Source organism: Aquila chrysaetos, chromosome 14 (assembly GCF_900496995.4).
Source record: "Aquila chrysaetos chrysaetos chromosome 14, bAquChr1.4, whole genome shotgun sequence".
Taxonomy (NCBI): Eukaryota; Metazoa; Chordata; class Aves; order Accipitriformes; family Accipitridae; genus Aquila; species Aquila chrysaetos.
Genome location: NC_044017.1, coordinates 3,669,544 through 3,689,922, shown reverse-complemented (window position 1 = coordinate 3,689,922; position 20,379 = coordinate 3,669,544). Strand labels below are relative to the sequence as shown.

The 20,379-nt window shown below is 39.3% G+C and overlaps 1 protein-coding gene across 4 annotated transcripts in view; it reads right to left on the bottom strand.

Annotated features, from left to right (window-relative positions):
- The window catches only part of NALCN (sodium leak channel, non-selective), a 246,619-nt gene that overhangs the window by 140,970 nt on the left and 85,270 nt on the right, over window positions 1-20,379 (bottom strand). For all 4 annotated transcript variants that reach the window (XM_030036507.1, XM_030036506.2, XM_030036508.2 and 1 more), the window contains 3 exons: window positions 15,082-15,224; window positions 14,859-14,963; window positions 12,023-12,109 (listed from right to left, as the gene is read on the bottom strand). In XM_030036507.1, coding sequence (XP_029892367.1) covers window positions 12,023-12,109; window positions 14,859-14,963; window positions 15,082-15,224 — 335 coding nt within the window. The remainder of the gene's footprint in view (window positions 1-12,022; window positions 12,110-14,858; window positions 14,964-15,081; window positions 15,225-20,379) is intronic.

Here is a 20,379-nt window from a genome sequence, read left to right as displayed (position 1 = left end):
GATATGCATAGAGGTATACATATGTGTATGCATATGTGTAAAGAAGCATGTTTATCTTCATGAGTTCTGATTGAGTGGCAGCAACTAAATGGATGAGGGAGAGTAGGTCTGAACAGTGCAGGTTCATCAGCCGTGGCTAAGGACAGCCAGCATAGGCCAAAGGTTGTTGAACCTCGGCTAGAGAAGAAAGAAAGAAGAAATTAAGGATCTGTGAATGGATCTGTCGGTGGTGGCTTCTAAGCTAAGCAGTACTGGGAAATTTTACTTTGGGCAGGGGATGAAATGGAGTGACTGAGGGTAAAAATAGGAAGACTTCTCTTGCAAACAACCATGAATAGTCAGTGGGAGGCAGTTTCTCAGTAAAAGAAATGGCTTAGAAGATAGCGAAGAAAACTGAGAAGATATCCAAGACGATAGTTCTGAGCCCACAGAATAACAGACCGGATGGCAAAACTGTATGCAGATAAAGAGAGCATGAGGGAGGGAATTGGGGGTACAGTCAGCTTTCACTAATTAGTGTTCCAGTTCCTCCTCTGAGTTATCTAGGATCCTGCAGAGGGAAGTGGAGGCCAGAAAGAAAGAAAGCAGCGCAGCACATGTACTGCCAACTCTGCTGTATTAGCAGTGTCTGTAGTAAAAAGCCTTCTGAAATCAAGCCCGCTACTGTATATATCTGCTTTCCTCAGCTGAAATTTTCTGAAAAGTTTATGATAGAGAAGAGGAAATTATTTATATAGTCTCTGGGTACTGTGCAAATAATAAAATGTCACCACATAGAGTATATACACCAGGTGGCATTAATGGCAAAATAATGCATGACACTTAAAGTATGATGTCTCAAGCTACTATTCAGAGGATGAGGTGAACATTAAATGAAAATGACCGAGTGTGGAACGCAATTATGAAAAAACATGAAACACTGCAATTTAAATATGAAATAGCATGTTGTGGGTCTAGGCCTATAAAAATCTAAAAAAATCTATGTCACAACTAGCAAAGTCTCTGCTGAAGGTGCCAGCTTCTCGCCACTAATTATAACCTTCTGTGCCTCAGTTGGATAACTAAATTTTAAATATCTAAAGTAAGTTAAATGCCCATTCCTGCCCACAGGAACAAGTGGTTATTGTGTACGAGGAAAGAATACGCTAGTGTTTTGCCAACTGTCCTGAGACAAGGAAGCCCGTATAACAGTTCTGCACTGAGCTGAGGTAGAAACGTCAAGGCTCCTTGTGTAGACAAAAGGCAAAGGTGGGGAAAGAACCCAGCATAGCTGAGTGCCAGTTTTCCAGTTGTGATTTGTTTTTGTCTTTCTCATCTTATAAGAGAGTAAAAGAAGTATCTGCTGCACCACACCCTTATCCCTACCAATGCAGAATTATTTTCTAGCCTTTTGTCCAGCCTGGCCTGACAATGGCTGCAGCCATTGGAGGGCATTTTCCTGCTACCACACCAACTCTTCCACAGAATCTACAACATTCATTGCTGGCCATAAATTCTCTCTTTCTTACTTTTATCCCATTAGTCTTAGTCATACTTGCTTGTACCATACAATGCACACGCTGTTCTACCCCATCCTAGTTTTCTGTCCTCTCTACTCCTTTAAAACACTTACCATTAACAACAAGGCATGTTTGTTTTCTTTGTCCAAGTATTGTACCGTATCCTTTTTGCCCCCGTGTTATGAAAGAATTTGTTAGAAACTTTTCACCTGAGCAAAACTCATTCTCCGGTACCATCTGGTACTTTTACTCTGTTAAAGGAACGAAAGCCAAGAAGCAACTACAAAAACTGATTGCCATATCCAGTCAGTTAATTGCTAGCTGGCTGCACAGCTCTGGTTCGGACCTCTTCAGTTAGGTCTCCTTAAAACAACACCCAAGCACGGCTCCCTCCGTTCTGTACAACCCCCTAACATCACAAAAGTCTTCGCACCCTTGAACAACCTCGCTCGCCCTGGTATCAAACCCGAGAGCGCGCAATGCATGATCTCAGCATCAGACCATAAAACTGTCACCGTGGTGAACCGCAACGCAACCCTTGCATTATTTTGGATACTTAGAGCTGAAAAAAACACAGAGAAATAATTGTGCCTGAAGGACACAGGGATGCCACAGGGGCCCAGAAGAGACAAAGGGCCAAGCCCTGTGTAAAGTGGGCATGATCGATCTGTTCTGGAGAAGAAAGTATGGAGGGCCACAGTCCACGTCAGATGGCCCCTGGGCCAGTTATCCACCCTGGCCCTCTTTAGCTAGAAAAAAAAAGATAACGAGAGTCTATAAAAGGGAATGCACGCTCTTATTGTGACAGTTCAGTTTTGTACGTTGTCGGAAAGCTCTGAGACAAGAACATAAAATGATTTTATTTTTTTGTACGGAAGAATTAAAATAACAGACAGAAAATAAAGACCTCAAACTGCAAAATACTCACCCTGAATACCAAGCTAAATCTCAGGCTAGAAATCAAAGCATTTTGGCATACATCTATGCCAGAGAAGGGTTGCAAACATGTGCTATCAGTTCACATACATTACATTATCAGTTCACATACATTAAACGTGAAGAAAGCCAGTCTCCTTCCTCCACGTGCCACATTGCTGGCTTTCCTCTTCACTTCTGTCAGGCCTCAAAGACCCTCTTTTCAAAGGTCTGAGGCAAGCACAGGAAAGAAAGGGAATCCTAGGAAAGGGAAGCAGCTTGAAGATCTGAATTTAGTGTACTGCACTGCAGCCTTCAACTTGTTAAAATGCATGGGTCAGCTGAAGACGCTTCTCTCTAGCTGGCACCTTAAGAATTCACAAAGCATAAAGGATGTAGACTTTGACATGACTGTGCAAATACTTCCCTGTATAACAACTGCATTTATGTCAATGAAATCACTCATATAAAAACACGATTCTCAAAGCTCTAGGTATCTTCTACTGATTTCAGTAGGACTTAATGAATGCAAAATACTTATGAAAATTCAGTATGCACGCTTGCTGAAGCGGGACTTAATTTTGCTTTAAATCTGCACATAAAAATATATAATATAGATTATCACGGCCCACTGGAGAAAGAGGAGGTAAAGACTTTGGCTTTAGAGATAAACCCGAAAAGAACTGGCACACCTAAAATAGGAAAGTAAACACCCTGCACTCTGATGCAGTCTGTAGCGTGACGGGCAACACCAGACTCAGATCCTCAGCTGCCCTCCGGCAATGCCTATCTCTTTCTACTGGCTCTGTGCCACTAGGATCCTGCCACTGGCATCCGCTAAGGGCTTAAAGACTAAAGACATGCGAGATGAAGCGGGACCACAGAGATTCTCAGAAGAGTTAGAGTCAGTGTTCAGAATACCAAGAATACGATAAGAAAAGGCAGAGACTTTCTCATGGATTTTTTTTTTTTTTGTGAGATCTACTTATGAATAATTGAAAGTAAAAATTTTAATCTAAATACGAAATAGCCACTTAAAAATTTCAGAATTTAGCAAGACCTGTTTTTTTAAATACCTATTAGCTCAGACTCATCCCACTTACTCTTAGGAACCTCACTAAGGTGCTGAGGCGGCCACACGGTTTGTGCAGCCTCCCCGAGACAACAAAGAAATACAGACAACGCGAGAGGCAATTCAGCATCCCCAACATGTGAATTATCTTCAGATTCATGACAGGAATCACTCTCTCCACTGACTACTGAGAAACCCAAAGAATTAGAGACCCCAACAGTGACAAAAAGCTACCGCAAAGTGATTTTTTTTTTTTTAAAGTTTCAAATATTTAAAAAGAACATCTATAAAGGACAATCTAATAACCTACAGAGCTGTAGTACATGATGTACTTTGCAATCCTAGTGAAAAGAGACCTTTCTTTGAGAATCACTAGAAATATGGAAAATATTGGGGGAAAAACAACTCACAAACACACACAAAAATATCCCTGCTAGTTTTATTCTAAAACTCTGCAGTCTTCCACTTTGCTCAGATTTGTCATCCAAGTTACAGCTCTAAAGGAAGTCATGCTGCTGCTGCTGCTGCTTCCAACACTTTGATTGCTGTAATTGTGCTAAACACAAAAAAGCTACATGACAATTTAAATACCTGTTTTCAGTTTGATGGGATTTGAAACACTGGACATATTTAACCCCAGACGTAAAATTTTCTAAAGGAAACTCAGCTGAACTTTAATTTTAGTGGCATTACTGAATAGTTTCTATAATCCACTGACACCGATGTGCCCCAAAATTTCTAAGTGCAAATTACGAGTACAAGCTGTACTGAAGTCCATTGCTGAAAAGAATGCTAGAAAAATAGTCCACTCTGCCTGTTCAGATCACAGGAAAAAGACTGAGGGTAAAAAAAAATCCACATAGCTGAAGCAGTCTTTTAAAAATATTATAACAACTTGCATATTTTTTATCATGGGAGATTTTTAGCTTATTAATTTGAGCATGATGTTGGAAGAACTGAATATCACTAATTAATGCTATTTATCAGTGAAGTGTACAGGCCTGTGTGAAAGAGGGTCAAGATTTATAACAATTCCTTATGTAAAACTTACTACTTGTGGAGCAGAACGTTTTTCTGGGGCCTCGTTTGAAAATTAGGAGTTACACAAAAGGTTCTACTTCCAGCTTGTCCAAAAATAAGGGGAAGTTCAGAGATCTTGACTGATTATATTAGTGTCAGCCAAGGCTTCCATAACTGACATGCAAATATTTTTGAAAACCTACTGCCTCAGACAAATTCCAAATACTTGTTCCTAAATCTCCCAAGGAGATGCCAAGGGCCTGATGTGACCATGTTTTCTGCTGCAGCAGGCCCTCCTCTAATAAAGAATATTGCCAAGAAAAACCACTACCCTTTTATAAGCTTAATCATAGTTTAGCACCTATCCGTTTTGTCTTTGCGACGGGATTCTGATACTTTAAGTCTGTAGGAAAATTAAATATTCAAGCTGAGGAAGTCGTGTTCATGAAATCTATTTGTTCAAATGCAAAACAGTGAAATCAGTAATGTGTTTTCTTTCTTTTTTGTTTAGTTTCTGTGGTTAGATTGCTACAAACTGTGGCTAGTAATTTAGTTTGATTGCAATGAACAAGAACAGACAGTTCAGCAAGTAAATGGAGAAAAAAGAACTATGTCTCTAACTCATTGTTAACGTATGTGCTTCGGTATAGTGGTTATAAAGGAAAAGAAGGCAGGTGGGCAAGAAAGAGGGGAGGGAGGGATGGAGGTGGAGAGAGAGGGAGGAAAGGAAGGGAGCGGGAAAGAAGGAAGGAGGGAAAGGAGGGAGGGAAAAGAGGGATGGAAAGAAGGGAGGGAGGTTGGTTGTGTGCCTTGCAAACTGGAAATATGCAGGCAGTTCTGCATCCCCTCGAAATTACTTTTCTTTTAGATGCATGTATACAATAGCAGAGAAATAGAAGCATAGACAAAATTACAATAGGAATCTAACAATCATTAAGTTAATTAGTGTTTGTTAACGCCAGAATGTTACCTATGGGAGATTCGAAAGTTGTCTTACAAATGACAGCCTTGTCACCAAATACACTAATCTCTTTTTTTAACAGTCCTTCCTGATATTCAAAGTCTACTTCCCTTTCTGAAGTTTCCCCATCACTGATAATTCTATTTGTATACACGAGCACAAACACAAACCAACCATCCCCCATCGTTGGTGTTTATCGTCCTCAGACACTCACGTCTGCCCTCCTCTTGTTACTGATTGCGTGGTACAGCAGCTTGTGATCCCGTCCCTGTCAAGTTTCATTGTTTCAAATTCTTTGTTTTATTGAAAAGGAGCATCCATCTCAAAATTACAACCAATGATCTTTGCACTACGTTTTCCGTAATTTCTGAGTAATCTCAGGAAAATCAGCAAATTAATTCCTCAATCATAATCAATTAAAATGCTACATAGTTACTTTATGTAACTTGTTCCTCCAAGATGTTCTGGAGGCCAAAACGATAAATGGGTTCATAAAAAGGCCAGACAAATTGATAGGTGATAAATCCATCAACAGATACTAAATATAATGGCCTAAATTTAACATCCACTTCAGAAAGTCCTTAAATGAATGATTGCTGGAGTCCAAGATAGAGAATGAGGGTATAAATGGATATCCAGAAGCTCAGAGAAGGATGATCTATATATGCCTATTTCTGGTACCACCCGATTTTGGAGACATGGCAAATGCATTGTTTGTCCGCTAATTTTATGCGTTCTCTGATATCTACATCATGGGCCTTACTATTTTTTGGGTCCCTTTTAGTAAAAAATGGCAAATTTAAGAACGCAAAAAATGTATATGGGCAAAATATGTTTGGTTCTCCAGTTTTATGAGATTCTCTTTTTAATTCGTATCAGAAAAAGATAGTGGTTCTCAACACTGCACCAGCATCTCATTTACATTATAGCTGCCCTGTCCCCTCCTTCCTCCAGTTAAACGGACCGTAATCATTTCAGCTGTCTGAATTCATGACTTCTTTTAATAACATCAACTGAACACCAGTTTACATTACCAGATGAGGCAGTGAGCTGAGACATCCCAGGAGTAAACTCACTGCCTCTTCAGTTGCCATTGTTACTGTGGCTAAAGCCCCTGAAAAAAGGAGGTGAGGATGGTAAAAAAGATAGCAGAGGATGGTAACAGCTTTACCTTCCCCATTTGACATGGCACAAAGCTGAAACTGAGCACGCATTTAATGACAGCTCATTTTGTGAATCCCCAACCAGAGTCCAAGAGTTAGTTGGAGTTAGCTGGGGTTTCTACCCCTTTACTCCAGTCACCACACTTCACCATTTCTTCCCATACCCCATGTACAAGTAGAAAATACTAGAAGTCTTTTTTTTTCTTTTCATAGTGCCCAGCATTTACTATCTTCCCATGTACAACTGAATATGGGAAGGTTGGATGGGGCTGGACTTTATCGTGCATGTTCTTCTGTCACCCACATGTTTACTTTCTCTGCAGAGTCTTCCATTCCACCTCATTTTTTGCACCGTTTGTACCTCACCAAAACTAACAGCTTGCTTTTACATTACACTTTGCATACTCTGCTCCCGAGTCTCCTCAGTAAAACTAAGGCGGTTGTTTTTCAGTACTGTTTCAGTGCCAAGTACATCACTGAACTATCCAAGCTTCTGTTAACTGATGCAATTTCTTGGCTTTCTAAATGAGAACAGGGCATAGAAAAAAGAAGTAGATTTTTTTTTTTTAATGACAGCCTCAGAAGTTTAGGATTTGGAATCAATTTAATCTGCTTCTGAATAAACTCACATAATATACTCAAATAATAAACTCTTTCAAATCAAAACTTAATTTTAGCCAACTGAAAGGGAAGATTTTTCTTTCACTCTAAGAGAGGATTTCAGTTAATTGGAAGAAATGTATTATATATGTATTTAATTTAATGACAGACACTCTAGGTAAGAAGAGAATAGGACTGAGTAGGCATACCTTCTGCTTGATTCCAAAGTTACACTAAAGGGCAACAGAGTATATAAATAGATTACCACACTTTTCTGGTTCACCAATAATTACTTCCCATGAAAGAGAAGAGGAGAAAACCCACTTGTGCTCTCTTCTGTTACTTCTGCAGTGAAAATCCCTAAGTACTGCTTTGTCTCATTTCTCTCTCTCTCTCATTCAATATACCCATTATGAAACTTCTAAACCACTCAATTCCTGCTTCTCTAGCCATGTCTCCTCCACCCTCCATATGTTTTCTGTCTTTTTACATTACCTTTGACATTTTTGTCTCTCCTTCAAGGTTCTCTAAAATTCTGTAATTGTACAGAATTCTGTAACACATTCAGATAATAATATGTAGCATGAAGGACTAACTTTTTTTTCTGAGGCAAAAAGATGATTAAATTTCTGACATTAATCATATGTTCAAGAGCGCTGTAATCATAATGTCAGTTGCTTGCTCAGATCATAGCTTTGTGACCTTCCATTTGTTCCCTAGATGGAGCACAAATGATTAAAAGTGAATATAGGATTTTTAATCTGCTGAAGATTTTACTATCAGAGTATGAGTGCATATACAGTTTGCGAGTAAGTAACCACTTCTATTCATGCTGTCACATCACGCACAGTGTTCCCAAGCTTCTTCTAAACATCATTCCATCCCCAGCTGCGCGTTTCATTTCTACTGGACATATGACCCCAAAATATTAGCAGGAACAGGGAATTGCTTTCTGGCTCATTGTTTCCCACAGGATCCACAGATCCAGACTTCCTCTGTTCATTACAAAACTACATATTAAGAAGACTGAAGATGTCATTACTTGGTGTTAGTAATACCAACCACAGGCTCACGGAAGACATACAGAGTTAAAATTTTCCAGTTCAGCTTTGAATCAGTGTATGTATTTTACAAGTCTTTGTGGACAGGATGACAAAGAGAAGGAAGGAGTGATAAAAACTTCAACAACCTCTAAAATTAACAGGAAAGTAATAATAAGAAACACAGTGTGCCTTTAACATGGGATTAAAGGGGTAAATACACGCTTGAAGAGTTTTTTAAAGGATTTTTTCTGGAACCTGGTGCTCAGTTTTTCTTTATTTGTGAACTGAGAGCTTCCTACTGTGCTCGTAGGAGTAAATCACTGTAGGCAGGAAGTTCTAACGCACTACAACGTGTTAAAGTAATATCAACAACAGCAAAATAATGTGGCAATGTGGGAGCCTCAGCATGCATTCATGCCAAATGGTTCATGTTGAAATGGAAAACACACAGATTATTTTTCAGTGACAAAAGAAAGTCAATATTTAAAATCAATGCCAGTCATGGGGAACAGTAAGAATAAGTAACAAAAGACCACAAAGCACCTTTGGGAACACTCAAAAGAAAAATGAAGTAAATATAAAACCATTATACCGAAATAAAAGCCTCTTTACCCCGCATTAGGATAGATTTGCAAGTCAAAATCAGAAACCATACTGACACTAATTTTTCATGTTGCCACTTCCAAAAAACTAAAGAAAACTTACTTAGGTGTCTGAGTCAAAGTTCTTCGAAAACACCAGGTTAATGCCCATCTTTCTTGCCCATCTCTCATGGTTTAGTCTTATTTACTTTTAACTACTACGCTGCCGTATACCAGAGCCCCTTGCAGATCCTAGGTCCGTACGGACATGCGGGCTCTGTTCTGCCCGTACGCCCTGCGCCTGGTGGAAAGGCAGGTGGGCTCTGGGGAGAGACAAGAGGGGATGCCCTGGCAAGCACAGCGGTGCTCACCTGCCCAGCACTTCAGACATGCCACGGCACGCGACTCACTAGCCGGCATTCTGAAACTCCTTTGCAATCCCCTCTTTGCAGATCAGCTGTGACGGAATTATAAAGACGTGGTTAGCCTGCTCATTCGTTTCACCTAATTGAGCAGTTTGGTGCAATGAGGACACGTTTGTGCGAGACAAAGCGAGTTACAAAGGCTCTGCACAGAGCCTATGCGGTGTCTCTGTCTGAATTATTGTTTGCTCAGGAATAACACCAGACCTGCACTGCTCCACGAGCCATTGCAATGTTCTACCTAGGCTAGCAAGGCCTGCCGGGCTGAAACCCCTGACCTGCTCTGCGAGAGTAAGCATGGTTCTACAAAGGCCAAACTAGTAAAACAAACACATCCAGCTAGTCCAGTGTCTTCCAAAACCTGTATTAGAGAGGTCTTTACGTTACGCACCACACATAAATCACATTATTCTTTCCTCCATCACTCCCCGCTTTAGAGAGCTGGATGTATCTATTTGCCAACTTAGATAGCACAAGCCCATCTTATTGGAGTGCCTCCCAAGTAGTTAGTAGATTTAAACACCACAGTAACCGAATCTGGGAGGGATACACTTTTCTACCATAAGGAATGTGAACTAAAGCAAAGATACTTATTAAGTAGTTTTCTCAGGGTCTACAGGAAATTTGTGCTTGGCCATTAAATTGAAGCCAGATCTCCAGAGTCTCTCTCCATTCCCTTAGCTGCTAGGATATTTCCTCTCCCAATGCACAATAGAGTTTTTTGAGGAAGTAAATTCTAAATAACTCAGTACACTGAATAAGTGGAGCTTCACGGAAACACAGACCCAGTCCCATGTAATGGTTGAAACAGAACTTTTAATAATGTTCCCTTTCGTACTTGGGGCAGTAATATTTACAGAGCACAGAGAGGAATTAATAAAACCAAACTTACTGCAAAATTTAATTAAAATGATACAAGGCAATAGAGAGTCTTCACTACCTTTTTCTAAGAACTCCATCCTTCACGGGATATCGAATGACAATATACTTAGCTAATAAAGGTCAGAAGAATGCATATCAACTGAATGTGTCCTAAAGGCAGGACATACAGTCTCCAATCTAATTAACTCTCTCCTGGATTTGGATTTGAGCACCATGTTTCTCATAAGGAACAAACCCCACCCAAATCCTTAGAAAATAACTACCACATCTCTCGCTAGGGGCTTAATGCTTAAAGAATGCCTTTAATATATTGCAAACGCTTTAAATACACAAAGTTTTTAAGAAGTGTATTTTCTTTTTACTTTGGATTGATAGAACTGAAACAATAATGCATGGTGAGATGAATAAAGGTGTGTGTGTTTATCTAGACTTTGAGATTTTGCTTTCTTTGGGCTGTATTTTAGTCTATATTTCATAAGAATAAAGCCTATTTGGGGCACTATCCTAATAAAGTAATATTTTAACGCATTGCTTTCCTTCAGATCGCTTTCCTTGGATTGACATCCAGTAACGTCATAGATTCCTGGAAACCCTGCAGATGTTGCACAAAGGGATGAAGAATGAGAAGAAAACTGCTAGCTGAGTTTCAATTATAAAAAGCTGCAGCACCCACTGATGCATGAGGTTTATGCTCCCTGGAACACCATTTACTGTATGTTCACATGATTCCTAAAAGGGGCAAGAATGCAATACTATGGACAAAGGCAGACCAGGTAAGTCAGATGCTATCTTAACTTTCATCTGGAGGAGTTTTCATTATGAGTTCAGCGACATTTTATCCACATACCTGAGACTGTTACTCGAGAACACCACAAATGATGTTCCTGTTGCTGTCAAAATCAAGAATTAAATTTGGGAAGAGAATTATCAATTAAGACATATGCTATAATTAAATATATGGCAGTGGTTTGACAAAGCAGAGCTATTTGAGAATGAACAGCTTGTGGAGGGGATGAAAGGTGCTTGCCAACTTAGTGTTCAGCAATGTACATGTTGCCAACAAGTATGTGTATTTTAGTTTACACATTAAACCAAACATAACCAAAACTGCCAGCAAACATCATGCTATCAGATTGCTATAGTAGATTTTGCTTTCTACTCTGAAGCAGGTTTGTTTCATCCAGAAGTGACATTACTTAACTTGCAAATAAAAATTTGAACTGCTGTACAATGTGCTGTAATAAAAAGGGATTTATAAAAATATTACTTATCTTGATCTAGATTTATTTAAACAACGAGGATACAGTTTTACAAACTCACCTATATCCCAGTGAGAATATTAAATCTGGAAGTTTCAAACACTGTATGGCTTACTACCTACATCCCTCTTCCCCCTTCTTCTGTGAGCCTATTTTCAAGATGGAACAAGAGAAATGAGGTACTTCTGTGTTTATTATGGTTAGTCATGCTTCTTGGCGTATGTTATTGTATCTTGCAGTTAATAAACAAGCATTTCTGTTGTGAATAACCTAGGAGTGGAATCAGTTTGTATATAAAGTCTGAGAGATAAAGGATGATTACTTATGTTATTTTATATTTAAAAAATCTAACACCTTTCTCTCGTGAACATACAAAACAGAGCCTTTATAAGGAATGCATTTTTCTAATCTTCTCCCTTTGGGTGTGGTATATCTTTTTTTGTTGATCTGTGATTTTCAAGAACAAGCCTACACTGCAGAAAGCAGCTGATTCAAAGAAATTTATGACTGAAACTATTGTAGATATTTCTCACCACAGTCTCCTTATGCCAACATTTGAGTGGCGCTGGTTACACACACTGATTTATTAAAAAGCAATGTCATACCTGTAGACATGCAGGAGCTCTGCCCTGGGGTTTATTCACATCAACAGCCACAAGCTGCCAACCTCCAGCAGCATCTTCATGAAACATCTTGAAAGGGAAAATTGTTGTCAGAAATGTTTTACGTGCCAATAAATACAAGTGAAATCTAATACATTCCCCTTAAGGACCTGCATACATTTTGATGATAGCTAGTTTAAAATAAGAGGGAAATGGTTCTTCATGCTATGGAAAAAAAGCTACATGCTCTTTTTCCCATATTAATAGATTCTGAATTTTACTCAGATAACATCAAACACAATGTGTCCCTATTAGTCCTAATGGGGAAACCGAGTCAATTAATCTCTGATCAGTATCATTAGACAGTGGTACCTGTTCAGAATAAATTCCTTACTGAGGTTAGCTTATCCTGAGGAAACACAAATACATTGTGACCAAAAAGTAAGTTCCATGGTGCATTTGGAAATAATAGACAACCTCATCTTTTTTACTGGCAAAATTATCTTACTCCAAGGATCAGACTTTATTTTTGTTGCACTGATGCGTATCAAGAGTAGCTGTACAGTCCTTCTGTACTGTTACCCAGAGCTTATAATTCCTGCAAATACCTGAATGATATCCAGGCACTAATGATGTCAATGGAAAAGGCTCTCTTGACCACAGTGGCGTTCACATTTTACCAATAACCTCTGGAAGAATAGGTGTAGGCATTCTGGCATTTTTTTTTTTTTTTTTTCTCAGAGATTAGGACACAAAAAGATGCAGACCGCTGGACATAAGGAACAGTAAGAAACCATGTCTGGAAGTGATTAACACTGTCCTTGAAAGAAAATGAATGGCTCTAGCATCCGAGAGTCTGCACATCCTATGTAATGAAGTGTGGTGAAGTTCCCACCTCACTCCCACCTTCTCCTTGACACCCAGCACCCAAAGAAGTCACCTCGAGAACACAGCCACAGCAGCGTGGCTGAAGCTTAAAAGCCATCCTGAGAGAAGTGCTCGTTAGCCTGGGGACAGCGTCACACAAATATGGTTGTAATGCTGCTGAGTCCTTACGTAGCATCGCTGCACCAGGAAGAGTTACCAACTCAGATCAGCACCGAGTTACTCCCCTTTGTACCAGGCTTTAACGTGCAGTGCTAAAGTGCTTTACAAGAACCTCCTTTTATCCTCCTCCAGAGACCCCTTCCTTGACTTCGACTCTCGGACACTCCTTTTCTTTTCTATAGGACTAAGTTTTGGAACCAGTTGAATGATTTTTGAAGTGGGCAAATGAAGAAAGATATTGTTGCTTTTTCTCAAGGTTATTTCATGCACAAAACAAGCAAGGTTTTTATCTTTTGTCTGGTGCTTTGAACAAGAAACCCTGCAAGAAATTTTCTGCCCTTCTTCATACAGAAAAAGACAAATTGTTTTTGTACTTCAGTAAACCGGACTCCTCTTATGTCCCATTATGTCAGTGACTCAAGGAACAAAGTAACCATTTGCTTGTCTGCAGCCAACACACTATTTTTATTTCGCATAATGCAATTTATATTCAACATGTTCATATTCTTTGACATGATGACATTATTTGGGGAATTTCTTTTATCCTTGAAATTCCTTAATATTGGCTGCTTCTTGAGTTTCCCCTACATTGATCTCTCTTGTTCCAGCTTCTCGTTCAGGGTATGTCAGAGAAGCTTATATGGCTCAGGAATTTGTCCCATCAGAGATGAAATGAACATTACGTTCCTCAGGCCAAGTATGTGTCACGTGGAAAAGTCCTTTTTTTGGTTAGATTTTAAATTGATATCACCAAGTCTGCTTTGACAAAGACATATAGAGAGTAGAAGTTATTGCCACAAAGCCTATTTGAGGTGAAAAATGTAGCAGCAGGCAGAAAAGGACTAGATTTACATATGGATTACAGGAATAACCAAAGGAATATCAGAAAATATTTAATAAATAATTTTGAAACACTTAAATCCTCTGGCTTAAGAAAATAAATAATCTCTAGCTACAGAGGCTAGAAAAATTTTCCTCATGGGTATGTTTCTCATATCTGTCTTCCTAAGAGCTTTTTGCAGGCAGTCGGTACTGGCCGCTCTTATAGATGGCAAACTGCGCTAGCCTGGAAAAGCCTGGCCTTTTGTAGACTCCGGATTCATACGTAATATGATTGTTACAATAATGAGTGGGAGAATTTAAATTTCAGCCTGTTAGCCCTCGTTTTTCGTACCGGGTCTTTCACACTACCCAGCCCACATGTAGCACCCTTCCTCTCATGGATTCTTCCTACCCATTATCTTATTCAGGGTCTCACATTCTGTGGCTGCCTCAAATATTAGCACGGCTTTTTCATTGCCTCAGCACCTCATTCCTCCTTGGTCTCAAAATGCCCTTCTCAGTTCCAGGACCAGCTTCCCCAAACACTTCAGCTACCCTCTGACCTCTCTTCTTTCCAGCTACAGCTTGCAATTTCAGCTCTTCTTCCTTAGCACAGAAAGTAATATTCAATAGCAACCCTAATTCCAAGCCCACCAATGACATGATAAAAAAGCATTATCCTACTTCATTAAAAGAAAATAAAAACACAGCGATAACATACCCAGCCATATAGAGAACCATATTACAGTCTTCTCTATTATTCTTTTTTAAGAAAGCCTAGTTGGAAAATATAACCTAGAATTTAATTTTATATGAAAATTCATATATCAACTTCAAAATACATGTAGTAACATGCAAAGTCAAATAAATCTGATAAAATAATAATTAACAGGAATTTTTAGCTTATTATTCATCCATAAATTAAACTCAATCAAGTCCCCAGAGAATCTCAGCATCTCAGGTGCTTCACCTGGGTGGTGGCAGTTGAAGTAGTACTGCTCCTGGACCCCCACATCTGCTGGAACTGCACTCTAATTTCTGCAAACGTTTCAATGATGACTGCGATGAAAACATTCTGAAAAAAGAACAAGAAAGAATGGCTGACACAAAGCTCAGCAAGCAGAAAATAGAAGAAATTCACTCTAATATGATCTACATTTCTGACAAGTTTAAAAGAACACATTTTTCAGTACCTTAACAAGCCAGGCCAGAAAGAAAATTAAGGTGATGAAATAGAAATATGAACGCCATCGGGGAAAACTGTCGATTGCTCGGTACATAAGGAACACCCAGCCTTCCTGAGAAGCAGCTTCGTAAACAGTAAATATGCTTGTGCCTGTCAGAGGAAAAATGAAAATGTTTGGCGTTAAGCCTCCCTGAAAGTTTTCAATATCAGCAAACAATAATCGTTTATCTATTCTATCTTCCTTTTCTCTAAAGGGTATCAGCTCTCCTCTCCTCCTTCAAAGAGAAGTTTTTCAGGTGCATTTCCATATTTCTTCCTTTTGCAAATGAGTAGGAATTGGTTTTGGATCAGACCAGACTGGCTCCCTTCTCTCCCTGGACACACACGTATAATCCCTTACGTGGGTTCACTGGCAGTATGCAAACGTCTCCAAAGGCAGAATTTGTCCCATCACGTGACTCCAGCAGCATCCGTGAGAGAAGGCAGATTTAATTAAAACTACGGGGATCAACATTCAGTAGGTGAAAGAAATCACTACCAATTATCAGCAACACTGAGCAAGCAGCAGTACACCGACAAGGTGCCCGACTCGAGCAAGCGCAGCTAAGCCTCTACAGCGAGCTACTGAACAGTTTGGGAATTCAGGCAGGTAGCCAGGGTAGCTGTGTTAACATACACGCGTTGCCTTAAAAAATGTTAAAGCATTTTTAAGTTGAATCTCCTATATCACTCTGGGGAGAGAGGAGAAGATGGAAGAAAAGTTATAAGGGATTTATGTGTGCAGAAACCACTTTTGAGTAAAAGCTATGAAGTTACTAATTTTAAACTTTAAGATCCAAACTCATCCTAATGTCTGAGTGATAATGTGCTTCAGCCAGCTCCCCCTTCCTCCTTATCTCTGCAATGAAAGCTTCAGAATACAGACTGTGGTTAGGGCTCATACGGCATTCTTGTTTGAAGTAATTTTTTGTTCCAAGAAGAAACACAATTAAACTGTGAAATTAAACCGTGAAATCTCACAAACTGCTGTAAAATCACGGAATTGTCCTACAGCCACCTGCTAGCTCCGCTCCACTACTGCTTTGTTTCATGAAACACCTTGGACAAAAGAGAGGGAGCCTTCCTGAGTCTGGGAGTGTCCCAAAAAATCACACAAGCCTGGAAGGAGCTCTGCGCTGTTATTCTCCCACTGAATTTCCACCATCTACGTCCTTTTGTCTGCTAATACAGGTGGGATGAACCTGGAAGTGTTTCTGCCTTAGGGAGCCCCTTTTGCAGATAAATCTTCACTGATAAGAGGAGACAGGGATGAATGGAATTTTTTCTGTATAAACTCGTTCCTTTGATACGTAGGTGTTGAATGGTTAACATGGTCATGGTGGGTAGGCAAAAATGTTAATCCTTTCTGCTAATTTTTCTGGTTATTGGATTCCTTCCTATTTCCTGTATATGGTTCTCAGGACCAAGGGACAGAAATAAAAATAAAAGGAAAGAAAAAACATTCAAGCATAGATAGCAAACCCCTTTCTATTTCTTCAGAAAAGAGAGTGGTCTCTAACAATACTGAAAAATTCACCAGTGATTACTTCATGGGTATTTTGCATTTCAAAAATTCATAAAGTAATGGTTCAATTATCTAATATTATACTGTTGCTGAACTGATTAAATTATTGAACAAAACAGTGCTGTTGAGGACAGGCAGAGATTAAGGAAAAAAAAGGAATCTATTAAAAGTTGCTGGCTAGGAAACTGTCATTAGTCATTACCAATGGGAAAGTCACAGTGAAGATTAGTAAAATAGAAGAGATGTCATGCAAAGTATTTATAACACATACACTGAGCCATCTGCCACAGTAAAGCAATACTGTGAATGGACAGAAATGCACAATTAACCCAATTAAATTAATATGAGTCCGTCTGTGACACTGAAGTAAAAATATATCTTGTATATAACTGCTACAGGTGTTCTTAAGGCTATTAGAAAGCAATCACCACTAAGAATACACATTCTTACTTAACATATGTGCCTAGAAAGTAATAAAGCTTTCAATACTGATGCCAAGAACCATGCTGTTAACTGTCTCTGTAAATACTGTTTCAACTAGATACAGAATAAAAGGCATGACAGTAAGGGATTCAACACCATGAAATGTTTTGCTTTCAAAAAGAAGAGTAATGCTTAGTTAACATCTGCCCTACTGCATGTTTCTCCTCTTCTAAAAGTTACATTTAAAGACAATCAGCAACAGATTCTATTTTTTCTGAGTACTTCTTTAATATCTGACTATACCTTCCTAAAGCCAATGCGTACGTTATTAAAAAGACTCTCCTTTCACAGCAGCATGCTTTGTTTTTCTCACCATGTTCAAAGCAAAACGGAGGGAGAGGAAGTATCAAAATTTTAAGTGATGGTGGGTGGGACACATCACAAAAAACCAGACATGGTGATGCTGCCACGGATGAAACCTAACTTATGCCCCTTAGATCAAATAGCAAAATTCTCCTTTTCCACCGGCGTCAGTCTATCAGTGACATAGTGTCGTCTTCTGCTGGGTCAGAGGGCTTAAGTCCTGACCACGCAGCGCTAGGAGTCGCACGGTTCGGGCACACGAGAGCACAGGACCTCCTGTAGCTGGTGTAAGAAAAGCAGGAATATGGGTGGCTGGGGGAACAAGGGCTTGAAAACCGGCAGAGCCTGGCTATTCAAATACACAACAGGTCCCATATACTTCAAAACGTAGTTATCTCTTGTCAATGTCCTGAACGTTTAGATCAAGATTCATGCAACCTGACTACAGGCATCGGTGAGACGTTTCAGTCACAAAAAAGCTTTGAACCATGAAGAGGGTTAAACACATGACTATAACGACATTACTCATCAGTTCAGGCATGTTGGCATGGGTAACTTGCTGAATTTGGGAGTAGGATTTCAACATCTGCATCCAGAATATTGTTAAATCTTAGTAAATAAAAATATCTAGAAAATATTTATGATAATTTTCCTATTTGTTTCAGTAGATGGCTAAATCTTGGTGGCAAGAAAGATTAAAGTCATTTAGGAGGAACTTTCTGGTGACAACAGAAGTAAAATAAAGGAATATACTTTAAATTTTTTTTTGTTTTGGTGCTTTTGTTTGAACTTGTCTAATAAATTCCACATTTTGATGTTACCGTAAAACAAATCCTTTAACCACGCTGATGGTTAATCAAAACAAGGAAGGAGACATTTCTCAATACACAGAATAAAACTAAATAAATCAATATCATAGCCTGTAGCAGTCTCAGAAGACTGCTTTTATGCAACCACTAAACACTTCTACCTTTGGAAATGTTTTACAACTGCAGATGGTCATTATCAAAAACAAAAGAAAGTCCAGAAAACGAAAGATTGAGTGAAGTATGGGAAAAGAAATTGAATCTTGCTCAACTCATGCAACATTTTCACTTGCTTCATACCATATAGAAGAAAAGACAGCAATCAGAGACAAACTGTATCCCAACTAATAATGCATGTTTAGGTATATGGGCATTCAGCACTGAAACGCTTATGTCATCTTCAGTACACGTTTCTTTCAGATCTACCAGATGGGAGCATTAGGCTGAAAGGGCATGGAGGAAGTAGTTGCTTTAACACCTAAATTCTTATAATAAAAGAAAATTCTACTGGTTTCCATGCCTAATCAGGGAGCAAGGTCACCTGGCTCTTCCATGCTGTACAGATGAATAGAGTACCAGGGAAAAAAGAATTAAAAGAGCCAGAGCACATAGGCGATGATTTTCCATAGGGGAGTGAAGAAACCTATCCTGCTAAACCCCTATCTTCTAAAAACCTAAGGAATATAGAAGGTATTTATTTAAAAAAAGGACTCATAGTTGACAGCAGAACAATAGCAACATTATGCAGGGATACTCTTTTACGTAGCGTATTTTATAGGTATGCATATGTTGTAAACATACAGGATTTTCTGCTTGTTTCTGTGCCTCTGTGACACCACCATGCTCTGTGACATCAGCTGTTGCTATAATCAGCTCATTCTGTGAATGGACATCATGAAAAAGGGAGTGCACTGAATAATGCTGTAATTTTGTAACTGCAGAATTAAAGGAGCAGAGCTAAAAGGTCACATGGAAAATTCACTAAATCTGGAAACAGAACCCTTTCCTCTTAACTCTATGTTACATTCTTGCTTCTCAATTCAAAATCCTGTATTATTAGAGGAAGAGAATGCATGGTCGAGGTGTTGTCTTTTATTAATATCTTAGTGCTATGTGACATGTAGCTACTCCAAGTGAGAAACAAAAAATGAAAACTAAGCTCAGGTATGCCATTAACTCCATTTTCTGCATGTGTAATCTATGTTTATTGACTACCTTGGTTTACCATGTCAGCTTTCTTGTGCCTGCTGTGAAGCTGCTGAGAAAGAAAATCTACAGGAGGGCCACTTTATGTAAAGAAAAAAAAAAAAAAAAAGATAAAAGTTTGATTTTTTCATTTTTTTCTTTTCAACCAGGAAATATTCGGGCAAGTAAAAATCCATGCGTTGTTCTTAAAAGCGGAAAATACTACATTATCGTCACCCATAAAATGCCTCAGATGCCAGGCTGTTAACAGGCACTTTTTCCTTACGTTGCAGTAGCCACTAGATGGCCATCGTGCACCTCGGGCACATCTGGAACATCAGGCAGCGGAGGAGCTACCACCCCGGCGAGAGCAGGCTGATAACCTCCCGGTGCGCTGGCCGAAGGACGGCTTTTCCTATTTCCCGGCAAAACTCTGCAGCCTTCTAGCAGGTGCTGCTGTCTAATTTAACTCTTATTTGTTGTGCTGAACGCTGACAGGTAGCCTTCCTTAAGATGGTTTTGTGAATGTTATGTCTGTGAAGAAGTGACCTCTTGCTTAGCTATAGAAATGTCATTAACCCTCTTTCTGTCCCTGCTCACTTTCACTGATAAAATCATGACTTTGAATGTTCCTACAAGGCATGGATATTCCCACTGAGCAGTCAACTTTTAATTTACGTCTTACCTTTCAGTATCAAGGTATTTGTAAAACGTTGCGCGCAGTCCAGCTGTCTTACATTATCGCTTTGGTGAAACTAGAAGGGAATAAAAATTACCCAGAAATGCAAGGATAAAGTTGTTAGCACTTCTGGAAAGCAGCTGGTAAATAGGACTGAAATCAACAAAAAGATCAAATCCTGAACAGCTTCATGGGGTTTCTTGCTTGTCTCCAAGTGAGCGACCCAGTCTATTTTACTCTCGCAAACCAACTCGTATCAGCCAGTTTGCCAGCCAGCAGAAATGA